This window comes from Solanum dulcamara, chromosome 7 (assembly GCF_947179165.1).
Source record: "Solanum dulcamara chromosome 7, daSolDulc1.2, whole genome shotgun sequence".
In the NCBI taxonomy this organism is placed as follows: Eukaryota; Viridiplantae; Streptophyta; class Magnoliopsida; order Solanales; family Solanaceae; genus Solanum; species Solanum dulcamara.
The window spans coordinates 68,923,308-68,950,543 of NC_077243.1; the positions used below are offsets into that span (position 1 = coordinate 68,923,308).

General features: G+C 37.7%; 1 protein-coding gene across 1 annotated transcript; it reads left to right on the plus strand.

The window, feature by feature from the left end:
• Nucleotides 1-217: 217 nt before the first annotated feature.
• LOC129896608 (methyl jasmonate esterase 1-like) lies at nt 218-27,236 on the plus strand. The gene is made up of 3 exons (XM_055972548.1): nt 218-641; nt 1,798-1,929; nt 26,867-27,236. Exons 1-3 carry the CDS (start codon nt 276-278, stop codon nt 27,152-27,154), a joined length of 786 nt encoding a protein of 261 aa, XP_055828523.1. The 5' UTR covers nt 218-275; the 3' UTR covers nt 27,155-27,236.

Sequence of the window (27,236 nt, forward strand, 5' to 3'; positions counted from 1 at the left end):
GAAGTTTCACAAAGTAAAAAAAAATAATTAAAATTTTATGATGTTAAATTAAAAATATATATAATGTACTAAAATATTTTTTTTATCTTATAATTTTAAATATATTATGTGAAAACTTAAAATTTAAGAATTGTAAAAAAAATATTTCTTTTTTAAAATAAAATAAGACAAACAAATTAAACCAACAAGTAATCCTTTTCTTTCACTATAATATAAATTCCTCTCTATCATTAGGAAAGTGTCATCTAAACAAGTATTGAAGAAAAAGAGTGAAAATGGAAAAAGGTAAAAATCACTTTGTGCTAGTTCATGGAGCTGGTCATGGTGCATGGTGTTGGTACAAAGTTGTGGCAATTCTAAGAAGTGAAGGCCACAAAGTTAGTGTTCTTGACATGGCTGCCTCTGGAATTAATCCAAAACATGCTGAAGAACTCAATTCCATGGATGATTACAATAAGCCATTGATAGAATTTATGAATTCTTTGCCACAACAAGAAAGGGTTGTTTTGGTGGGACATAGCATGGGTGGCATCAACATATCTCTTGCTATGGAAAAGTTCCCTCACAAGATTGCTGTGGCTGTGTTTGTCACAGCTTTCATGCCTAGTCCTGACCTCAATCTTGTTGCTATTAGTCAACAGGTTTGTTAAAATGAATTTAATTTCTTTATACTAGAAAATAAGGAATTAGCGACTGACAAAATTTCATTGCTAAACAATAAAAATTTCTTTATATTAGAAAATAAGTAATTAGCGGCTGACAAAATTTCGTAGCTAAATAATAAAATTTTTATGCTAATCTCATTTAGCTATGAAATTATTGCAGTATAATATATTTGATAGTTATTTGATAATATTTGGTAGCATATTTGTAAGGAAATAATTAGTTTTCCTTAATATTTGATAGCATATTTGGTAGCATATTTATAAGGAAATAATTCGTTTCCTTATTTCAATATTGTATCACATATATATTTTTCCTTGGAGGAATGAATCAAAACATGTCAGATTGTTAAGTTCTTTTCAGAAATAGTGATGGATTATAAGAAATTTCAATTATCTAAGACCTATTGAGTGACGGATGAGGTGGGGATTATCGACAAATTTTATAGCTAATTTCATGTTCTCTAATAGTGATGACGAATAAATTTTATACCTAAATAATATAATTTATCACAAATTTTATTTAGCAATAAATTAACGACGAACTTCATAGTTCATTCCAAAAAAAATGTAGTATAACAAAAATACGTCACTGATGTACTCATCTTGTTGTAACAAATAACCTGCTTTGTTTTTTCAGGTCATATGTCAATCTATATTTTTATAAATGGTCTTTTATTATTGTGCATAGAGGTTATTTTTGTAAATCACTCTATATAATAGCAGTACCTATAATTTTTATAAGTAATACATAATAACTGAGGGAACCAATGGAATAAGAATTAAACATATACAGATTGATAGTGCCAAAAAATATCACAAGAATATCAGTGTATTCAATATGTTACGTAATAGATAAACGTAATTACCTTATTTTTAAGGCTGTTAATCCACGGGCGATTTATAAAAATAACTTTAGAGGTGCGTTATTTTGTACTTCTGACTCTGCTTGCCTTGTGAACAAACTTTGAAATGTAATAAGTTTTGACGTTTGATCTAAAAAATTTGTCCATGAAAAAGGCAGGGATCAAAGTTCAAAAACACTTGTTTTCACGACATTAAATGTACATGTATTTTACTATTATAATTCTAATATACTAAATAGTAGTCATTGTTTTTGTTTGCGAATTATCAGTATAATCAACAAGTGGAATCACACATGGACACTGAATTTGTGTACAACAACGGACAGGAGAAAGGCCCAACCTCTCTCCTCTTTGGCCCTAAAGTCTTAGCAACCAACTTTTATCAACTGTCCCCTGCTGAGGTGAGTTTGTATCAACTATAAACTTATTTTTCCTAACTTTCATATCTTTACTTCTTTTGTGTTAATTTTACCTATAGTTACTGAATATCTTACCTATCATATACTACCAAATAGCATATTTAATGAAATCTCACAAGTCACATTTGAAGGGGGTAAGATACATATAGACATTTGAAAAAAACTATAAAACAAATTGAATGTAAAAATACAACTCTTTAAGTTTTCTCTTCTCAGCTAACTCATACACATAGGTAGTTCTTATATAACCCCATGTCTATCTATGTACTATAGTATTAGAATTGTACATCCTAATCATAAATTATATCAAACTATATAATCTATTTGTTAGGATTTTTAGAGAAGGCAAAATCAATTGATTTCGACTTCTTCTTGTCTTTTTGAATTCCTAGATCGACCTATTTTGTATATAGCTTGTTAAAGGTGTCGAAGATAAGGGAAGCTGAAGATATGGACAGTTCGAGTCACACTAGGACTAGACTCCTATATCGAGTAGGCTACTAGTTCTTCTACTAGCTGAAGTCGACTAGGATTAGATTATCACTACTAGGATTAGATTATTTATAATTGCAATATTATCATATTAGTAATAATTATTGTAGTAGGACTCTAATTATAACTAGCTTAGGACTCTACAATTCACTCCTATAAAAGAAGCATGTACTCTATAGTTTCAATCATCAATACAAACCTTGATTTCTCCCATTCTTTTGTTGAAAATTCTACATGGTATCAAAGCATTAAAGTTGTCCCACTGTCTCTAAGTGTTGATCAAAAAAAAGAAGAAGGAACCACACGTTCAAACTGCAATGACCACCTCCACCAACACTCTGTCCATCTCCTCTCTTCACCACCTCATTGCCTCTTCCTCCATTAAACTTAAATCAACAAACTATCTCATATGGATGATGCAGTTAATTCATGTGATGAGATTAACTTGTCTCATTACAGAGAATGAACCAACTAAAAGTAGTTGTTCCACTAGAAATGCTGCTGAGAAAGTTGTGGCTTTAGAGGAGAAAGATGTGTTGCTAAGGGGTAGGATCTTAAGCACCTTGACAGAAGAAAGCATGTACCTGATTATGGGCTGCTCGACTCCCAAGGAGATGTGGAAATTCTTGAAAGAAATTTATCTTCAAGCAACAAAAGATAAAGAGTTTCAGTTCAAACACCACCATCAAAGTGTTAGGCTCAGAACCAAAAAGATTGATGAATATATTAAGAAATTCAAAGGCATATGTGATGCCCTTACAACCATACACAAACCATTGGATAAAGATAGCAAAGTAGTCAGTTTTGCTATAGGTTTAGGTCTCAAATACAAGACCTTTAGGATTGTCATGCTAGGCAAGGAAAGAAGAAATAACAACTTCAACTCCGGAGGAAGAGACAACAGCACAAAGAAGAAACTACTAGAAAATCGAAAAAAAACAAATTCAATGGCATTATTGAACGCCTCTGAAGATTATATTCCTCAACAGGAACAATTGCCACAAATATATTACACGGGTGAAGGAAACAATAATTGGTATACAACTTCTGGAATGAACTCTGAATTGGGTTAGTATGTGCTTAGCAAGATTAACAACAACTAGGTTGCTATTCATATCGAAGCATCGACAAAACAAGTCTTTGTTGGTTTTTTTGGGTCCAAGGATCAACTAGGTAGCTCTTCATATCAAAGCATTGACAAAACAAGTTTTTGCTGGGTTTCAAAGCAAACGAGGAGTCACCATTCCTCCACTCTCTAGCTTGAGGGTAAGTGTTGAAGATAAGGGAAGCTGAAGATATGGACAGTTCGAGTCACACTAGGACTAGACTCCTATGTCGACTAGGCTACTAGTTCTTCTACTAGCTGAAGTCGACTAGGATTAGATTATCACTACTAGGATTAGATTATTTATAATTACAATATTATCATATTAGTAATAATTATTGTAGTAGGACTCTAATTATAACTAGCTTAGGACTCTACAATTCACTCCTATAAAAGAAGCATGTACTCTATAGTTTTAATCATCAGTACAAATCTTGATTTCTCTCATTGTTTTGTTAAAAATTCTACAAATGGGAGGCTGAAACCTTAGAATCTAATAGAGAGAGAACTCTGATCTCTTATTTTTTTGATTAAAATATGACTTAATAATTTATTCCTCACAAATCCGTTTAAATAGGAGTCTTATTATAGCAATAAGAACTCTAATCCTTATGAAAGTGTGAAACCTAAATTCTATTCTAGACTAATAACTATAGCTCAACTTAATCCTTATAAAACTATTAAACATAAATCATATTCTAAACAGCAAAGAAAGCTACTAAAATATAATTTAATCGGCTTGAACGCATCCACAACACTATTACAAATATATTAAAAATTATGAATCTTTATCCTAATCCTGTATTATGTTGGTCTATATTATCCCCTTCAAGCTGAAGGTTGAAAATCATGCAACTCCAAGAGTTTACTCCAGAGTCCATGTAAAGATTATTATCTAAATACGGTTCATTAATTATTAATATTAAGAGTACTCGTGGATCTTGTTGAGATTGGTAGGACTAATCTCACTTATAAAAAAAATACGGCACAACAGTGTCATTGTTTCTTTCATAAATTTGGCATGAGTTTGCATGTCCTCCGCCTCTGCCATACAAACCTTTGTTTTATGGGCTTGAAAAGTCATGGCTTGCTCGACGTGATTCTTCTCGCTATATTCTTTCTTTTATATAGTACTCTCTTAATGCATTAACAAACGGAGTGAAGATTAGATATAAAGTTTTACCCTGTATAACAAACCTCAGGTCTTGTATTAGTGTCATGACCCAAAAACAGAGTGTGATGGCACCTATCTTAACCTACCAAGACAGGTCATCCTAAACACCCCTCGATAAGGGAAAATGTAGAAGTAAAAGAAGAAATGAGAACTAAACAAAACATAAGTAATAAGAGAAGAAATGAGAACTAAACAAAACTTAAGTAATGCAGAAATCACAATATAACAAAACGTTCCCCAAAATCTGGTGTCATGTGTACAAGCCACTAATTAATTCAACCAATTCAAAGAACATACAAGAAATGTCTACAATACGGGAATAGTAGAAAGACATAATCAAGAGCATGTGATGTCTGCCGGAATAACAAGCAGCTACCTCACAAGACTCCAATAAAGGTCACGGTCAAAGATGCAGGAGGAATGATCAAAATGATCTGGACTGGTAATCTACACAAGTGTAAAAATTAAGGGAGTGAGTGTCACGCCCCGGGAGGGTACCCTAGACGTAACCGACACCCGAAGGCCATTTCTGACCTTCGAGCGAACCACCTGGTCTAGTCACTCCTTCATTCAAGTACATTCTCTTAGCAGGAACTCAATTTAAAGAAATACTTTTCATAATATAAGGGCCGAAGGCCAAACATTTACAATCAAAAGAAGACAATAAAAATAGGACTCCTCAAGATGACCGCTCGACCTCCCACACTCCAGTCTATGAAGCCTCTATTCATGTCAAAAAGGTGCCAATGACAAGCCCATGGCTACCAACAATCTAAATAAAAGGAAGAGCAACAAAACTGTACAAGAAGGCCCAATATCCTCCGGGAACTAGGAGGACTCACCGACTGGCTAGAAGTGTATGTGGATCTTCAATGGAGCGCCGGTTGATGATCTCTAGTACCTGTCTCTGCATCATGAAACGATGCAGGCCAAATGGCGTCAGTACATGGAATGTACGAGTATGTAAAATGGCCGAATACAACAAACATCAAGGAAGAATAAATCAACTCGGCAGCTCAACTTAAAAGGGATGACAACTCAATCAAATGTCCTAAGTCTAAACAAGGATATGATTTAGACTGGACCAATCATATACAATTCAACTCAATCTGACTCAGAGTACTATCAACACCTATTTGGGAGTTTCTCTTAACCGACAACCAACACTTCTGAGCCAGTGAAGGTACAACAAAACGACGTTGTTGCCACGTCCGTTCATACCTTGCCAGGGTATGAACGAATCGAACACTCATGGATCCAATCTAACCAGGTCCTATAATGTCAGGACAAAAGATCTCGGGGAAGCATCCGACTTTAACGGTTCAATCTCCCCTACGTTTGTCAACACATGTATTGGGTTCGAGTATGGACTATACTCTTGCCCAATTCGGTGCTCGATACTCCTCCCAAGACTCAATGCTCATAAAACTCCATCCAATCAACTCAATCAACTCATATCAACAACTCTCATTACAACCTTGTTAACTCATCAACTCTATCACAATCAAATCTCTTCCAAGCATACTATTTGCTCAATCTCAATCATATCTTCAAAAGAAAATTTAAATGCACATGTATAATATCATCTAGATATAATCAATCATTACCTCCATCCATTTGAGAAAATCCTCATGACTCACCACATCTTCAAGACTTCAAATCGACATTTTTATAATAGGCAACATTTTTAAGAAAATAATATACTTTATCAAATCTACATAATTAAGAAGATCAATAAAACATATTTAGCAACTCATTCCTTCATCATCTCATACTCACATAAGGGCTCATTTTAGGAACCTCTTAGCTCAACAACATTGGCACATAAATAATTAAATAAAATGGAGACAAAACTCATTCAAACATGTACCATACCAAGAAACTCTATTTTCATGAATATCTAACCTCAAAATAAGAATAGGGCACATGGGTGGACTCAACCCATGTTTTGGATAGCCTTACATACCTTAGTGAAGACTTGAAGAAAATCTTGTAGTTGGGTCTTCAATGGAGAACTCAAATCTTGAAGTTCTTGGACTCCTTTTTGTTGGAAATAGAGAAGAAGAGAAGAGAGAGGAGGTAGGGCTTTTAGAGAGAGAGAGTGAGGGCTGAAGAAATGGTCCCAAAATATACAAGGCTTGGGTATATATAATTTGAGACAATTCCCAAATTACCCTTCCTCCAAAATTCTGAAAAATTAGGCCAAAATGCCCTTGGCGCAATAGTGGCGCATCGCGCCCTTGCAGCGCCAAGGCCAATTATGCCTAAAAACCTGCACACCTCGTAGTGGCGCGCCGCGCCAGAGACCAAACTACTGAGGCATGTTTCTGGCGCGATAGTGGCGCGTCGCGCCCTTACAGCGCCAAGCCCATTGTTTTGAATTCTGGGAATTTGGCCTGAAAAACCCTGCACAACTTTTAGTGGCGCATCGCGCCAAGGACCAAACTACTGAGGAATGTTTCTGGCGCGATAGTGGTGCATCGCGCCCTTACAGCGCCAAAGACATTTCCCCAGCTGTTGCAACCCAGGCCAAAAATGAAATTTCTGTCGTGCTAGTTCGTCTTCGGATCGTCATATCTTTTGACTCCGAACTCCAAAATTTACGTTGTTGGTGGCATTGGAAAGAAGACTCGACGACCTTTAATTTGATAGGTCGTAGGCCACCCAGATTGATGTCCTTCAAAAGATAGGGTCGTTAAAAGTCGACCCTTACATAAAGTCGTCCTAAACTTAGTCACGACGGATCTTTTGGACTTAGCTCGGTCCTAGGGGACCTCAATTACCCCACATCACCTCCAACGCTCTTAAATTCCTCAGGGACTCATCTTAACTCGAGCACATACTTCGAAATAAATACGATGGGCCCCACACGTGTACAAAAAAGCCCGAATCTTAGGGAGAATTTTGAGGGGTGTTACATTATCTCCCCCTTGGGATCATTCATCCTCGAATGACGAGCAATCAAGAATGGACTCGGGGTACAAATCACAATCAAAACTCAGTCATTCAATCAATCAAATTCTCAATCAAATATCAATCAAAACTCAAAAAGGTACAAATGAATTTGAGTCAAGGAAATGGTCATTACCTTCAATATCCTCCTCGGTAGGCTCGAATAGATGTGGATATTTAGATTTCATGGCTTCCTCCGCTTCCTATGTGGCTTCCTCAACAAATTGATTCCTCCACAGGACCTTGACTGAGGCAACTTCTTTGTTCCTCAACTTGCAAATTTGGCGATCAAGAATTTGGACTGGAACCTCTTCATAAGACAAGCTATCCTTAATTCCAACGCTGTCAATGGGGACTACCAATGAGGGATCACCCAAGCACTTTTTCAACATCGAAACGTGGAATACCAGATGAATAGCAGCTAGCTCTGAGGGTAAGTCCAACTTATAAGCAACACTCCCGATCCGCCTCAAAATTTGGTACGGACCAATATATCGAGGACTAAGTTTCCCCTTCTTTCCAAACCTCATGACACCCTTCATGGGTGACACTTTCAAATACACCTAATCACCTACCTCAAACTCTAAGTCCCTCCTCCTCACATCGGTGTAAGATTTTTGGCAACTTTGGGCTGTCTTTAGCCTCTCTCGGATAATTCGTACCTTCTCCATGGCTTGGTGAACGAGGTCAGGCCCAATCAACCCGGCTTCACCAACTTCAAACCACCCAATGGGCGATCTATACCTCCTCCCATACAAGGCTTCATAAGGAGCCATTTGAATGCTCGCATGATAGCTATTGTTATATGCAAACTCTATGAGAGGCAAGTGATCATCCTAATTCCCCTCGAAGTCAAGCACACACGCCCTCAACATATCTTCCAATGTATGAATTGTGCGCTCTGCTTGGCCATCTGTCTGGGGATGGAAGGCTGTACTCAGGTTCACCATCGAACCTAATCCCTTCTGAAAGGATTTCCAAAATTGAGAAGTGAATTGAGCTCCTCTGTCTGAGATGATAGACAAAGGGACCCCATGCAATCTGACGATCTCCTGTATATACAACTTCGCACAATCTTCTGTGGTGTCAGTAGTCTTAACCGCCAAGAAGTGAGCTGATTTCGTCATTCTATCCACAATCACCCAAATGGAATCATGTTGCATTCGGGACTTCGGCAAGCCTGTAATAAAGTCCATGTTGATCATCTCCCACTTCCACTCTGGAATTTCTATGCTTTGGGCTAAACCACATGGCCTTTGATGCTCAACCTTCACTTGTTGACAATTCGGGCATTTGGAAATAAATTCCGCAATATCTCTCTTCATCCCACTCCACCAATAGATCTCCCTCAAGTCATGGTACATTTTTGTGGAACCCGAATGAATAGAGTATCTAGAACTATGCGCTTCGGCCATAATCCTTCCTCGAACATCATCGACATCTGGCACACACAATCTATTTTGGTACCGCAATACACCATCTCCCCCTTGGGTAAATACCATTACCTTTTGTTTGTGTACAACTCCCTTCAATTGGAGAAGGACAGGATCTTGGTCTTGCTTCTCCTTCACCTCTGCCACAAGTGAGGATGTAGACCCGTCCTGAACTGTAACTCCGCCTTCATTATTCTCTTCCAGATGAACTCCCAGTCGGGCTAACCTGTGTACCTCCTTCGCCAATTCTCTCCTTCCTTCCTCCATGTGGGCAGTGCTACCCATAGACAACCTGCTAAGAGCATCAACAACAATATTAGCTTTACCTGGATGGTAGAGGATGCTCATATCATAGTCCTTGAGTAGCTCAAGCTATCTCCTTTGCCTCAGATTGAGTTCCTTCTGGCTAAAGATGTATTGCAAGCTCTTGTGATTGGTGAATACATCCATATGCACTCCATACAGGTAGTGGCGCCAGATTTTAAGTGCAAACACCACAGCTGCCAGCTCAAGGTCATGGGTTGGGTAATTCCTCTTATGAAGCTTAAGCTGTCTTGAAGCATAGGCTATCACCTTCCCCCTTTGCATCAACACACAACCCAAACCAATTCTGGAGGCATCACAATAAATCACAAAACCCTTTGTTCCATCGGGCAAAGTTAGAACAGGAGCAGTGGTTAGCTTGGTCTTCAATTTCTGGAAACTCTCCTCACAAGCATCAGACCATTGGAACTTAGCCTTCTTTTGGGTCAGCCTAGTCAATGGTGATGATATGGATGAGAATTCCTCTACAAACCTTCGGTAGTACCCGGCCAAACCCAGGAAGCTCCTTATCTCTGTTGGGGATGTGGGTCTAGGCCAATCCTTCACAGCTTCAATTTTCTGAGCATCAACCTAAATACCATTTCCAGATACAATGTGGCCTAACAAGGCCACTGATGCAAGCCAAAATTCACATTTAGAGAACTTTGCATACAATACCTGGTCCCTCAAAGTTTGTAAAATGACTCTAAGATGATAGGCGTGCTCCTCTTCATTCTTGGAGTAAACCAGTATATCATCTATGAATACAATCACAAATATATCAAGATACGGTTTGAATACTCGGTTCATGAGATCCATAAAAGCAGCGGAGGCATTAGTCAACCCAAAGGACATGACCAAAAATTCAAAGTGGCCATAACGAGTGCGGAAAGCAGTCTTTGGAATATCACATTCTCTCACCTTCAACTGGTGGTAGCCGGATCTCAAGTCTATCTTTCAGAAATAAGTGGCACCTTGAAGTTGATCGAATAAGTCATCTATTCTGGGGAGAGGGTATTTGTTCTTTACGGTGACCTTATTCAACTGCCTATAGTCGATACACATTCTAAGGGACCTATCCTTCTTCCGCACAAATAGGACCGGAGCACCCCATGGTGAGACACTCGGCCTAATGAATCCCTTATCTAACAAGTCTTTCAGCTGCTTCTTCAACTCCTTCAACTCAGCCGGAGCCATTCTATATGGAGGAATTGAGATAGGTTGGGTATCAGGAAGAACATCAATCCCGAAGTCGATCTCCCTATCAGGAGGGACTCTAGGCAGATCTTCAGGAAAGACATCCGGAAACTCGTTGACAATCGGAACCGACTCAAGGGATGGAGACTCAAGGCTGTCATCTTTCACTCGGACAAAGTGATAAATACACCCTTTTGAGATTAGCTTCCTGTCCCTAAGGTATGAAATAAACTTAACCTTAGGCACAATAGGACTACCCTTCCACTCTATGACAGCTTCATTCGGGAATTTGAATGTGACAGTTTGAGTCCTACAATCAATAGAGGCATAACAGACATAAAGCCAGTCCATACCAAGGATCACGTCGAAATCAACTATATCTAACTCAACCAAGTCAACCAAGGTATCTCTTTGATAAATGGATGCAATGCAATCTCTATAGACTCTCTCAGCTAAGACAGAATCACCGACAGGAGTGGCCACACTAAAAGGCTCAAGAAGACGTTCAGGAATTTTATTGAATTTACTAGCCACATAAGGAGTCACAAAAGATAGGGTGGCCACCTGGGTCCATCAATACATAATAATCAAAAGAAGAGACTCGAATCATACCCGTCACGACATTTGGAGAGTTCTCCTGATCTTGGCGACTACCCATGGAATATAGGCGGTTTGTACCTCCACTCGTACCTGGAGTAGCGCCCCTCTGATTACCTCTAGCTGGTGGTGGGGTGGCAGCGGACTGGGCCTTGTTCCCCCATGTTGGGCATTCCCTCAGAAGATGGTACATTTGGCCGCATTTATAGCAACCAACCCTTCCTGCTCTGCATTCTCCCAGGTGGAGTCTACCACACTTGCCGCATGGTGGCTTTCCCTTCGAACCTTGACTTATATTGGCCGGGGATTGAGAAACCTGGGGTTTGAAATTCTAGCGACTTTGTCCCTACCGGTCATACCTATCCTGCGGCATCGGTGCGCTGGCGGTAGATGAGGCATAGGTGGAAGGCCTCTTCTGGAAGAAGGACTTGTTGCCCTTGCTTTGCCTCTGCTCATTCTCATGCCCAGTTGATCTTGCCTTTTTGCTCAGGTGCTCTTCTCTGTCTTTTCTTTTCTCCTCCTCTACCTGTTAAGCATACACCATTAATCTGGAGAGATCCATATCCGAGATCAACAATGCTGCCTTGCACTCTTTCTTCACATGCCTCCCTAATCCGGAGACGAACTTCCTCATCTTTGACCTCACATCAAGAATCATTTCTGGAGCATACCTGGACAGCTGGATGAACTTTAGGCCATACTCCTTAACCGACATACCTTCCTATTTTAGATTAACAAATTCCTCCACCTTCGCTTCCCTCAATTCTCGGGGAAAGTAGTGGTCAAGAAAAGCTCCCTCAAATTCATCCCACCTAGCAGGTTCAGCATCTTCACCCCTATCTTGTTCTCATTGGTTATACCAAATGTTTGCCACATCTTTGAGTTGATAAGACACCAATTCGACCCCCTCAAGTTTAGTAGCATGCATAGCTTTCAGAATCTTCCACATTTTGTCAATAAAGTTTTGGGGATCTTCATCGACCTTAGAACCTGTGAATGCCAGCGGATTCATCCTCAGAAAGTCTCTAATTCTAGTGGCAGCAGATGGCTCCTGGGAACTAGAGTTGAGAGTCAGCGAACTCTGATTACCGCTTCGGGCAGCTATTAGTTGCGTGAGCATTGCAATTGCCCCCCGAAATTCAGCCTCTGATGTGGGTATAGGTGGGGTAGATGGCACTTGAGGTGCCTCCGCATATCTTGCGGGTCGGCCTCTAGCCCTTGCTGGGCGTGCCTCTGACTGTGGCATCCCTGCATTATCCATATTCCTCTGGCTAGCGGTACGTTTAGGAGGCATTATCTGTAACGTATAAACGCACGAATTAGAAAGGAAGTTTCATGGAGTTTAACTCCATCGCACGAATTCAGAGTATGAAAGAAGTGAAAAAATTCCTAATGTCTTATATCCTCCTGATTATAAGTGTGGTGCACAACACACCCATAAGCAAGACTCTACTAGACACGGCTTCATAGACTCCCTAGGACACTTGAACTCTGTGCTCTGATACCATGTTTGTCATGCCCTGGGAGGGTACCCTAGACGTAACCGGCACCCGAAGGCCATTTCTGACCTCCGAGCGAACCACCTGGTCCAGTCACTCCTTCATTCAAGAACATTCTCTTAGCACGAACTCAATTTAAAGAAATACTTTTCATAATATAAGGGCCGAAGGCCAAACATTTACAATCAAAAGAAGACAATAAAAATAGGACTCCTCAAGATGACCGCTCGACCTCCCACACTCCAGTCTATGAAGCCTCTATTCATGTCAAAAAGGTGCCAATGACAAACCCATGGCTACCAACATTCTAAATAAAAGGAAGAGCAACAAAACTGTACAAGAAGGCCCAATATCCTCCGGGAACTAGGAGGACTCACCGACTGGCTAGAAGTGTATGTGGATCTTCAACGGAGCACCGGTTGATGATCTCTAGTACCTGTCTCTACATTATGAAACGATGCAGGCCAAATGGCGTCAGTACATGGAATGTACGAGTATGTAAAATGGCCGAATACAACGAACATCAAGGAAGAATAAATCAACTCGGCAGCTCAACTTAAAAGGGATGACAACTCAATCAAATGTCCTAAGTCTAAACAAGGATATGATTTAGACTGGACCAATCATATACAATTCAACTCAATCTGACTCAGAGTACTATCAACACCTATTTGGGAGTTTCTCTTAACCGACAACCAACACTTATAAGCCAGTGAAGGTACAACAAAATGACGTTGTTGCCACGCCCGTTCATACCTTGCCAGGGTATGAACGAATCGAACACTCATGGATCCAATCCAACCAGGTCCTATAATGTCAGGACAAAAGCTCTCGGGGAAGCATCCGATTTTAATGGTTCAATCCCCCCTACGTTTGTCAACACATGTATTGGGTTTGAGTATGGACTATACTCTTGCCCAATTCGGTGCTCGATACTCCTCCCAAGACTCAATGCTCATAAAACTCCATCCAATCAACTCAATCAACTCATATCAACAAGTCTCATTACAACCTTGTCAACTCATCAACTCTATCACAATCAAATCTCTTCCAAGCATACTATTTGCTCAATCTCAATCATATCTTCAAAAGAAAATTTAAATGCACATGTATAACATCATCTAGATATAATCAATCATTACCTCCATCCATTTGAGAAAATCCTCATGACTCACCACATCTTCAAGACTTCAAATCGACATTTTTATAATAGGCAACATTTTTAAGAAAATAATATACTTTATCAAATCTACATAATTAAGAAGATCAATAAAACATATTTAGCAACTCATTCCTTGATCATCTCATACTCACATAAGGGCTCATTTTAGGAACCTCTTAGCTCAACAACATTGGCACATAAATAATTAAATAAAATGGAGACAAAACTCATTCAAACATGTACCATACCAAGAAACTCCATTTTCATGAATATCTAACCTCAAAACAAGAATAGGGCACATGGGTGGACTCAACCCATGTTTTGGATAGCCTTACATACCTTAGTGAAGACTTGAAGAAAACCTTGTAGTTGGGTCTTCAATGGAGAACTCAAATCTTGAAGTTCTTGGACTCCTTTTTGTTGGAAATGGAGAAGAAGAGAAGAGAGAGGAGCTAGGGCTTTTAGAGAGAGAGTGAGGGCTGAAGAAATGGTCCCAAAATATACAAGGCTTGGGTATATATAATTTGGGACAATTCCCAAATTACCCTTCCTCTAAAATTCTGAAAAATTAGGCCAAAACGCCCTTGGCGCGATAGTGGCGCATCGCGCCCTTGCAGCGCCAAGGCCAATTACGCCTAAAAACCTGCACACCTCATAGTGGCGTGCCGCACCAGAGACCAAACTACTGAGGCATGTTTCTGGCGCGATAGTGGCGCGTCGCGCCCTTACAGCGCCAAGCCCATTGTTTTGAATTCTGGGAATTTGGCCTGAAAAACCCTGCACAACTTTTAGTGGCGCATCGCTCCAAGGACCAAACTACTGAGGCATGTTTCTGGCGCGATAGTGGTGCGTCGCGCCCTTACAGCGCCAAAGCCATTTCCCCAGCAGTTGCAACACAGGCCAAAAATGAAATTTCTGTCGTGCTAGTTCATCTTCGGATCGTCATATCTTTTGACTCCGAACTCCAAAATTTACGTTGTTGGTGGCGTTGGAAAGAAGACTCGACGACCTTTAATTTGATAGGTCGTGGGCCACCCAGATTGACGTCCTTCAAAAGATAGGGTCGTTAAAAGTCGACCCTTACATAAATTCATCCTAAACTTAGCCACGACGGATCTTTTGGACTTAGCTCGGTCCTAGGGGTCCTCAATGACCCAACATCACCTCCAACGCTCTTAAATTCCTCAAGGACTCATCTTAACTCGAGTACATACTTCGAAATAAATACGATGGGCCCCACATGTGTACAAAGAAAGCCCGAATCTTAGGGAGAATTTTGAGGGGTGTTACAGTGAGTACCAAAATCATGACGGCACTCAGAAATCATCCCTAGCTGACTCTAAGTAAAGTAATACTGAACACAAGTACCCTGACACACCATCCAAATCTTCACATACTACAACCTGTACAGGAATCAGAACCAGTCCATTCTAACAATTTTACAATATTACAAGAGCAACACACTACCTGTGATACACCATAATTCACATAATCAGAGTGTCCATAACATCATTACTACATTCTATAATCAATAACCACGGTATAATATTAATCACTCATAAAGGTCAAGCAAATACAATGAGGTGCAATGCAATGTGATGCAAATATCATATATAGTGATGCATGTCTCTCTTATTGATACACACCCGTTTCCTAGCAACAGGTACCCATATGCGACATATCACTCCATGCACCTACCTCAGTGCAGGGAATGTCTCTCAAATATCATATCATCCCCAGCGCGCAGCACGTCCCTTGAATATAGTCAACAATAGCACCGGCTCTGCAAATTTAGAATCAAATCTTTATGTTGGATTTCTCAATCCTTTCGTGAATAATAATTCAAGGGCGTGAAACATCAACCACATCGCATGGCATGTCCCTCGAAAATTGTTCATCTTTTTTGTCCCCTTTTCCATCACTTTTACAACATACCCATTACAATAATGCCTCAGAACCAATGCAAATAAATATATTCATATGTATAAATAAAGGATGATAACTTCCACATCAGTAGCCAATAACACATAATAGTGGCATATCACACATTATCAAATCAACGGATTCATTTTATTTTCACATGATTATTACTAATATTTGACAACATGTAGAATAATACTTGGATCTTCACCATTCCCCATTACTCTCAAACACATAAACAAGGCATACACGATTCAACACACTTTAAAGAAGGTCAAAGAGGTCCACATGCCTTAAAAGGGGATAAAATCAACTCTCCGCTTTAGCATTTATCATATGATGTTCCTCTGAATCCACAAAATCTAATCAAATATAAAATCCCTATAAGAAATCATGAACATCGATACCCATTTTTTTATTTTTGAAAATCGTCTAAATTAACCCAAAAAGTCAAACCCCGAGGGCTACGAGTAAATCTAATTTTTAAAATAAAAAATTTATAATACCAAAATCTTGGAATTCACACATGAAATATATCGAAAAAGTGAGTTGAATAAAGATTGAGCTCGATTTTTTCTCAAAACTCGAGCTCATGAAAAATTCCCCAATTTAGGAATTGAAATTACTAATTTTGATGTTAAAATCATGGAATAATAAATGGGTAATGAAGGATTGAAGTTAAAAACACTTACCCAACACTCTATCTTGAAAATCTCTCTTTAAAATCGTCTAATCCGAGCTCTCAAGATCAAAATTTGGTGAAGCGAAAAAGAAACCCCGATTTTGGGAAATAACTAATATGCCAGGTGTTCACCGCAATGGTGGCCAAGGTCCCACAAATGCAGAGGCCAACCAATTCTACCCTTCGCGATCGTGGCCAAAGCCTATCGATCACAAGGGCCAATAGTTCATCCCTCCACGATCGCGGCCAAAGCCCCACGAATGTGAATGCAAATAATTTGGTCCTCTGCAATCACGGACAATGCCCCGCGAACACGAAGTCCAAGCCACCTAACCCTTCACAAATCATGCAAAGTCTCCATGAACGGTAGGAGGAAACCAGACACCAGAACAGCTAAAACATAGGTTAAAAAAATCTCTGAATGGACCTTGGGGATTCGTTTAGAACTCCGTGCACAGAAATAATAAATGTTATCTTACTAAGTTTGATGTTTCGGTCTTAATGAAACCATCACAACATGGATCTAAGGTCTCCTTAACCTGGAACCCGTCAAAGCCACAACTAAATAAATTTCACCCAAAAAGAACAAAAAGCCCTCGAAACCTCTAAAAAATAAATTGAATCTCTACCTAAACCTAAAATAACCTCCTAAATCCAACGAAATTGACAAAATTTCAATTCGAACGTTTGAACTCTTAATGTTGACTATAGTCAGTTTTGACCTTAATTTCCATGAAAGTCATAACTCAAGGGTCCAAATAACCTTAAAACCCTTTGAATTGAAAACAACCATAGTCCTAGACCAAATTCTACATTATAGAGATGATGGAATTGATGTAATTTCATTCCGAGACTCATAACTCTAGATGATGACTAAAATCACTTATTTCATCTCAAAAGCCTCCACAACTTCAAAACTTTCTAAAATCTCAGCTTTTCGATCCAGTTTCAAATCTAACCTCATATACTGATCAACCATGACTCAGGAAAATTATTGGGAGGAGTAAAATGATAATTTTCTAAAATTTCCAAAAATGACCTCAGGTTTATTACATTATCCATCACTAAAAACATGTTCTTCCTCAAACATAAAAAAGACAAAAGAAGAATTCTCAACGTTATCAAGAGCCTGAGGTATAATTTTCAAAGTCAGTATTTTCTTCCCTAAGTGAGCTCATTCTTAGACCATACCATTAGGATCAACTACCAAAAACTGAACTTCTGAAATAAAATTGGAAAAAAATTTGCAAACCAAGAACGATTACCCCATAGGCTAACTCATGAACTAAATCTGAATTGAAACTCTCTAAACTCCAGCACAAACATCGCGTTGAATCCTTTTCCTACATAACTACGAGAATTTAACTAATATCTTCGAAAACCAGGAGTGAAGCCACAGCCAACCCCCAAATACTCATAATGCACAAAATCATCACTGATCTTAGTATAATTTCATGCCCTTAACATAATCCTCCTATAAGCTTTAAGCTGCAAGAACTTGATCTCTAGATAACGCATACTCATCAAGAGAGAATCCAACTAATCTAACCCAAAGAGGGAGATAATCAAGTAACCACCCAGTGAATGATACACCTAAGCAAAAAAACCCTCTAATAACATTGTCAGAATGTTGGAACAGTAGATATGATTGTATACACCTTCTAAAAAGGTACAACTTGGCCCAATGGCCCTCAAACTCAATTACATATAGTTGAAACATGTCCTCAACGATAAGATAATACCAAGAATGTCGAGAAACTATAGTTCCCCATGATATACCTCATACAAGCACTCTCAACAAGGTTTGCATATGCAGTGCTACTAGTTTACCCTAATTGTCCAAAATTCTCCTTTGTCTTACTCAAAATACTCCCTCTCTAGTAGTCACAGTTAAAACTTCTACAGTTATTTGATTCCCACCTATTTGACTTCTCTGCCTATAATATATGATTTGATCACCAACATAGCTCGAAACATACTCGACTCAACAAAACCCAACATATTCACTATAACCCATAACTAAAACAAAAACAATCTTGTGCCAATGAAATATCATGCCTTTACTAATCCTCTACACATACTCTTAAAACCTTCATTAGTACCAAAAGTCCTTAGCAAACACATTTTCACTCTCTGTAACTCTAAATTATGACTTCTCTTTTTCTAAAAAAAAGATTTTCATCCTCTCCAAGCCTACTCTAAGCATTCCATGTCGGAAATTGGTCCTACTCAAGGCTGATAGCACTAACTCCAAATCTGATAGTACTTTTCCAAAAAACTAAGGCTATTGAATCAAAAACCAATATCAACTACATGCAACCCTTCGTATGCCATGCCTCAACAACCACTCAAACAATTATATACTCATGTCAAATCTTAGAGAAACCTTGATCACCCCAAGAATTTTTTATACCATAAGCACATACCATTTATTCACCACTAAGTGTTTATGTAACCCATCACAATAATTAGTGTGTTTCCATCTATAAATTAGCATCTATTCAGCTCAAAATCCTCAATAACCATGTAGAAATGTAAGTCCTTCCTATATTGTACCCATAAGTCACCTACCATAATTTGAACCATCTAACCCAACATAAAATGCAGAATCTCTCATACATCACTGTTTGTCAGACAAATCAAAATCAAATCTTTTAAAAAGTCGCTAATAAACCATTCATAAGTCTATGTTGAACCCGTCTACCTTACAATTACCATGTCTAAACCCAAAGGCCAGCATATTTTTAATCTTCAACTTTGAACCAAGGAGCAATACATGGTGTCTTATTCCTCCACATTTCTTAGCTTGTACCTATAACACAATTTTGCATACTTTGAACTGTTCAACATACAAGACTCTTGTTCTTTTTGCTAACTCATTTACCAATCCTATCCTTTGGCCAAAAACCTATGTCATTCCACCTCACAGTCTAAACCAAATACTTCAAGTAAAACACTATGTTAGGCCTTTCAACAATTATAAGCAATAACCTCTACAACCCAAACCATGCATAATTCCTTCCAAATGCACAATAATCGACACAATCAATCATTTATTACCTTACTAATCCATACCATGACAAAATCTACAGCCATGAATGTAGACATACAATAAAAATTTTGAATTCTATTCACACCATGTAAACTAATTTCCTTATCAACCAACATCAGCCCATACCTTAAAGGTCCTTAGAAATCGCATATCTTAGCTTATCATCAACCACTCTCTCAGTGATCGCACCATATTTTTCATTAGAAAACCAAGCCATGCTAGTTACCTAATTCAAAACCATTATAGGACTCCTCACAATACTTGAGCCAAATGTCTGTAGACTTTAATTTCAAAGCATACTCAATAGTTTTAACCTGATTGATGAACATCTGACACTATTACCACAAATAGAGCAAGAGGGATGAATCCACGTATTTCTGAACCCAAATCTTTAATTTCTGGAAGTTAAACCTTGGACTTTGCAACTGAGTAAATATTCTTGCTCTCAGTTCCTTTTGAAAGCAAAATAACATTCCACTCTCATTATAAGTTGAAATCCTTTCAATTCTACTCGATCGGTGTTCTAACACATCATACAAATTTTTGTATGACCACATTACTCATCCATTAGTAGTAAATCACAATGTTAGATACCCGCAATTCATCATTATCATATTGGATATCTTTAACTGAAAACCCTTACCATATAGCTGCAACCTAATCATAAACCATCCCGAACTCTTATTATCATGCTCAGTAGCCCTTGCCATCATCACGAAGTTAACCTTATCATCAACATGATACCTCAAATCTAGTTATGTAGTCAAATCGTATGAATTAACCAATTTCCACATGTACTTTCTCGCTAGCACTTCTATATTGCCTTTACACATGTATACTTGTTGGTACTTCCTTTACCTATAAGCTGATCATCTTGATATCAATCCACTCCTCTTGGATTATAACACAATCATTGGTCCTCAATTAGATCCTCAAAATACACTTCACAACCTAAACATATTAATACGTTATCAAGATCCACCACCATAATTTTTCTTATAAACAATTCCTAACTCAAGCATCCGTAGTAACAACCAGTTGATTTCTCAAATGCGAATGCAACATCAAACCTCATTACCCGAGTAGGTGAAGCAACTGATAACTCCTTAGTAGTTAGTATTTACACTTGATAAGTGATGACTCCATTTTCATATATCACTAGTACCACATCATGAAAACCCGCAAGATCCACCACTAGAGCACATCATCACCACTGAAAATATCATACCCAAATAGCCCCACACAGTTCTACGCATTAAGTAACTATAATACATTACCAATTTCGTCTAGTCTCTACCCTAAGGCGAGATACACCCTTTCGTAGGCCAGGTCGATAGCAGAAGTAACACATTCCATAACTCTAAACAAGTAAACATATGTATCGCTATAGTAGTCATATTATAACCTTTTTGATATACACCTATTCTATGAAATCCTAGTAGAAATTCTAATCTCGGTTCGCGCAATATTATTCTCATCATACACTAAGCAACCCATTCTTTTTATGACAAACTTTACTAGCAGTAGTTTCCAATGTCACAGTTCTCATAACCTAGCCATTCCATTAATTATACCATTCTCAAATGTCGAACCACTTCAGATATCATATAGGCCACATAAGTATTGTTCCTATTTTTTTGAATAACTAACCAGAAAAGATAAGACGTTCATCAATACCCTCAAACCATTGTTCATCTTTCCATACAATATGCTCAAGATGCATCATTAAACCATAACTTACTTAATCTCTTTGAATCGTAGAGCATTCCACGTCTAACCACATCTTTTTCATAAGTCTACCACATCCTCATTAATTTTAAATCTAACACCAAAACCACATGATGATATATTAAGTGCACACATGTAGAACCAAGCACGAGTCATAACTGTAAGTGAGAGAATAAAGTGAAACAATAGAAATTAGACTGGATCAAGGATGCACGGTAGAGAATAAAAAAGTGAAGATTTTATTAAAAGTCACCATAGCCTTTTGAAGATAAGCAACGGACATCTCCATGCTGATCCTCGAGACTCTAGTAGACTTGACTTATACAGACGTGAGACCTATGAGCCTATGGCTCTAATATCAATTTGTCACAATGTAAACACTAGGTATGTCTTATCCCATCAAGACTGGTCATCCTAAACAACCTTCGGTAAGTGTAAATATGGAAGTATAATAAGAAATAAAAACTAAACAAAACTTAAGTATTGCAAAAATCATAATATAACAAAACCTTCTCCAAAACTCGGTGTCACGTGTACAAGCCACTAATTAATAAACAAATTCAAAGTAAGTACAAGTCTGAATGTCTACATTCTTGGAATAGTAGCATAATCAAGAGCATGTGATGTCTACCAGAATGACAAGAATCTACCTCACAAAATTCCAATAAAGGCATCGGTCGAAGATGCAAGAGGAATGATCAAGTTGATCCAGGCTCATAACCTACACAATTGCAAAAACCAAGGGAGCGAGTACCAAAACCACGACGGTACTCAACATGCATCCCTAGCCGATCCTATGTTAAGTAATGCTGAATGCAAGTACCCTAACATGCCATCTAAACCACTATATACTACAACCTGCACAGGAATTAGAACCAACCAATTCTTATAGTTTAACAATATAACAAGAGAAGACAGTACATTTCATACACCATAGTTCATATAATCAGAGTTTCCATAACATCATTACTAAATTCCATAATCAATAACCACGATACAATATCAATCACACAAAAAGGTCAGGAAAAGACGATGAGGTTCTATGCAATATGATGTTAATGTCATATAAAGTGATATATGTTTGTTCTATTGATACACACCCACTGCCTAGCAACATGGGAACCATCAGTCCATGCATTTACATCTGTGTAGGGCACATCCCTTGCATATTATATCATCCCTGGTATGAGACACGTTTCTCAAATTTAGTATCACCATGGCGCGTGGCATGTCCCTAAAAAATAGGTCATCCTCTTTGTCCTTTTTTCATCACATTCACAAAATGGTATCAACCACAGTGCGTGTCGCAACCCTAAAAAAATAGTTCATCCTCTTTGTCATTTTTCATCACATTCACAAAATGCTATCACAAAAGTACCTCAGAACCTATGCACATAAAGATATTCATATGCATAATGAGAGGATGATAACTTCCACATGAATAACTAATCACACATAATCATGGCACATCACATATTGATCAAATCAATTCATTCATTTTTATTCCCACATGATTATTACTAATATTCAGACAATATTTGATAACATGTAGAATAATACAAGGACCTTCGCCATTCCCCATTACTTCCAAACATACAAAAAGGCATACAAGGTTCAACACACTTTAAAGAAAGTCAAAGAGGTCCACTTTCCTTAAAAGAGGATAAAATCAACTCATCTCTTGAGCTTTTCCCTTATGATGTGCCTCCGAATCCACAAAATCTAATCAAATATAGAATTCCAATAAGAAATCATGAACAATGATACCTGTTTTTTTATTATTGAAAACCGAATCCAAATTGACCCAAAATGTCAGCCTGAGAGCTAAGGGCAAATTTGGAATTTTTATAAAAAATCAGATCCAAAGATTTTGAAACTCGCACATGAAATCGTATCAAAAAATGAGTTGAAATCAAACTTAAAATCCAATTTTTCTCAAAACTCAAGTTCATGAAAATTCCCTCAATTTTGGAATTGAAAGCACTAATTTTGACGTTAAAAATCATGGAATAAAAAATGGGTAATAAAGGATTAAAGTTAAAAACAGTTACACAATACTCTATCTTGAAAATCTTTGTTTGAAATCGCTTAATCCGAGATCTCAAGATCTAAAATAAAGAAATGGTGAAGAAACCCCCGATTTTGGGAAATAATTAATCTTCCCAAGTGTTCATCGCAGTTGTGGCCAAGGTATCGCAAATGCATAGGCTAACCAACTCTGCCCTTTGCTAGCACGATCAAAGCCGTGAATGCGAGAGCCAACAGTTTATCCCTTCGTGATCACGGCCAAAGCCCCGCAAATGCGCGCTCTAACAATTCAGCCCTCCTCGATCGAGGACAATGCCCCGCGAATGCGAAGGCCAAGCCACCTTACCCTTCTTACGCAGCAAAGGATCCACGAACGCGATGGAGTAAACTAGACACCAGAACGCTGAAACATCAAGGTTCAAAAAAGTATTTCGAATGGACCCTCGAGATTCATTCGGAATCCCAAAAACATGAACAATATATGTCATCCTACTATGTTCAACATTTCAGATTCAATGAAATCATTATAATTCAGATCTGAGGTCTCCTTGACCCCTCACTCGTTAAAGCCACAACTAACTAACTTTCACCAAAAAGATCAAAATGCCTTCGAAACCTTTAAAAAATAAACCAAAGCTCTACCTAGGCCTAAAATTACCTCCTAAATCCAATGGAATTGACGAAATTCTAATTCGAGCATCCAAACTCCGAATGTTGAAACATAGTCAATCTTGGCCTTAATTTCCACTAAAATCACAACTCAAGGGTCCAAATAACCTTTAAAACATTGCAACTGAAAAAACCACACTCCTAGACCAAATTTCGGAGCTGATGAAATTGATGGAATTTTATTGTAAGTCTCGTAGCTTCGGATAATGACTAAATTTACTTATTTCAACTCTAAAGTCTCCAAAACTCTACAACTTCCAACAATCTCAACTTTTTGATCTAATTTCAAATCTAACCTCATATACTGATCAACCATGACTCAGGGCAATTATTACAAGGGTAAAATGATAATTTTCTAAGACTTTTCAAAAATGACATTTAGGGTCATTACAATTAGTTTATAATACCTACAACAATCTTGATGTCTTCTTCTCATGCTTAGTGTATAATGGTGAGACTATCCCAAAAATCATTGAATTCTTTTATATTCATCTACAAATTTTGGCCTCATTTTGATACTCTGACTTGATCCGTTCAATTAATATTTATTATCCTTTCTTGCTTGTAGATATTTATTCTCAAGAGTCGCTCAAATTTGTTTGAACAAAGTGCAACCAATTATAAAAAAAAAACATTGACCCTTCGTACATAGTTCAAGTTAGCCAACTTCTTATTAAGATGTCTTTTTCTTTCCAATTAATTATAAATTTATGGTTAATATTTTTTTCATCCTTTCTAGTTACCATAACCTTAGATGGTGGTTCCTTCACAATTGTATCACAAATCTTCAGGGTTCTCCAAACAAGATATTTTTAGGATTTCAATTTTATGGGACATATAACTAACTATAAATTGATGGTGTGATCTGGTAAATGGAAAAAGGAAGAGAGTGGAGGAAGATGAGCTAGCTATTAAGGAATGTGAAACAAAATTCAGGATACAAATAACTTAGGTTTGAAGCAAAGCTCTAATACCATAAAAAAGATTACAGAACAATATAAAGTGCAATTACAACTCATTATATTTTCTCTTCTATGCTAACTTATGCACATAGGTGGTTCTTATATAATCCTATGACTATCTATTATACAATAGTACATGTCTATATTTCTTGCTTGCATCTTTTTTTCTCTAGCATGTTCTTGTACAGAGGAATCTGCAAGGTGTTTAAAAACATAGAATATTTGGGTATTAAAGAGTAACTTGTTATTGCTTATTTTGTCAAGGTTTCTCCAAATGTTTTATGTAGAACAGATTCTATTCCATCTTGTTCCATGGTGTTGCCCTTCCTCACACATATGTATGATTTTACATGCTCTTGAGGGTCTGCTGTTCCATCATATTTTGGGAAGTCATAAATCTGAAACCTCTTGGGTATCAATTTTGGATTTGCACTTGGCAGTAATAGTAACTAAACCTATCTTCTCGAATCTGGGCATTCATGACCGGAGGAGCCCATAAAATTCGATCTATTTAGGTGTTAAATTCCTTTTTTTTTTTTGATCTATCCAATTAGTAAATGCCTGTAAGGATTTCATTAGTTTGGTGAATTCATTTCTACCAGGACTAGTGATGTTATTTTCACCATGATTCTCTATCCTTATACCATGAGACATGATCCTTTGCCTCCGGATCGGGTGTGGTTTTACCCTTCTCGTGTAAACTCACTATTGTCTTCTGCTGGCCCTCCAATACAGCAAAGATTCTTGTCAAATTAATTTCGATGACTCTAATTATTTCTTAGTCATCGCCGCTTTCATCATCTTGTGTACGATCATGTTGACATCCTTGTCCATTTGGCGCTTGAGTCTCGCAGTGCTTGGATTTACCACCTTTTTTGTGGGATTTTTCAGTATGATATTGGAGTTGTTGTTGACATTGATCTTACCATTATTTTACGGTATCAACCATCGTATCAATCAGTTGCGCAATTTTACATATATAAAGTTTGGTGGTATTAGACCAGTAGGATCTAAACAATATCTCAATTAATCTTAGTCCCATAGTGGGTGCTAAACTGTTTACCCTCAAAAAGATGTAATAAAATTTTGTATGCAAAATTTAAAGAATAAGAGGTATGAATCCATCGACACAAATGAATAGTTAAGCAAGTATAATTATAAATTAGAAATAAGATAATGATTAACTGACTGTATTAAGTAAGTATTGAATTAGAATAGCATGCGTTGGCTTGATTCCAACGATATTGATGTTGGAGATATCTCTTAGTAAGATTAATGATTGTACCAAGGTGGTGCACAAGTAATAAAATTGCTACAAAAATTATAGTATTCAGTAAAGAAGAATTTGATATTTTACAAACTGATGATTCTACGAATTTTACAAACGGTGGCTTATATATCAGGACTTGATTGTCAAACATTAAACTCATCTTTAACTCATTATAAATGACTAATTTAATGATATTCAAGAGAAAAAGAGTAAAGCCTGGCGTTGTTGATAGGAGGATTTTATAACGGCCACTGCAGGCCGTTGGCTTTCCCCGCCGGCGCTCTGAGCCTTCTACCGCTACGCTATGATTCCTTTATGGGGTGAATTGTACCTCTGGTCTTCGGAATATTGTTAGTACTCTGGCTACCTTTTATGTGTCATTGAATGATTTGTCCTTGCGTCTTGTATAGCTTTGCCCTTGCTTAATTCACAGTACCTTTCACGTGTCACCATTTGATATGACCATGTACTTTTATGCTTTTTTTACCTTATAGAAATCGGAGGGAGTATTTCTTAAGCCTAAAGTTTCCTTTTTGGTCATTTATATTTCCAGCCCCAAAATTTCGATTATTGTTTTGGTTATTTATATGTTCCACATATAATTCAATTACTCTAATATACATAAAGTAAATTTGTAATATTATTATTATTGTGAATAAAATTCAATAAAATTGTTGTCTATGGAACTTTGCAGGACTTAACTCTTGCAACTTTTTTGGTGAGACCCGTACCATTGTTCGATGAGTCCGGCCTATTGACGAACACTGCACTTTCCAAAGAGAAATATGGTTGTGTTCATCGTGTTTACGTTGTATGCGACAAGGACAATGTGCTTAAGGAAGAAGAACTTCAAAGGTGGTTGATTAAGAATAATCCACCAGATGAGGTCGAGCTGATTCACGATGCAGACCACATGGTCATGTTCTCTAAACCTAGGGAGTTGTGTTCTTGTCTTGTTATGATTTCACAAAAATATCATTGATCTTTTACCTTGTTTAATAGAACAAGGAAAACATATATAGATTGTCCTTTCTTTTGTCAAGCATGTATTTGTTTGTATTGTA

What these genes read in the sequence shown, in the direction of transcription:
- LOC129896608 (XM_055972548.1), top strand. Translation starts at nt 276, where the DNA reads ATGGAAAAAGGTAAAAATCACTTTGTGCTAGTTCATGGAGCTGGTCAT. An exon ending in TTGTTGCTATTAGTCAACAG is followed by an intron (nt 642 to 1,797) that starts GTTTGTTAAAAT and finishes GCGAATTATCAG; the next exon opens with TATAATCAACAAGTGGAATC. An exon ending in ATCAACTGTCCCCTGCTGAG is followed by an intron (nt 1,930 to 26,866) that starts GTGAGTTTGTAT and finishes GGAACTTTGCAG; the next exon opens with GACTTAACTCTTGCAACTTT.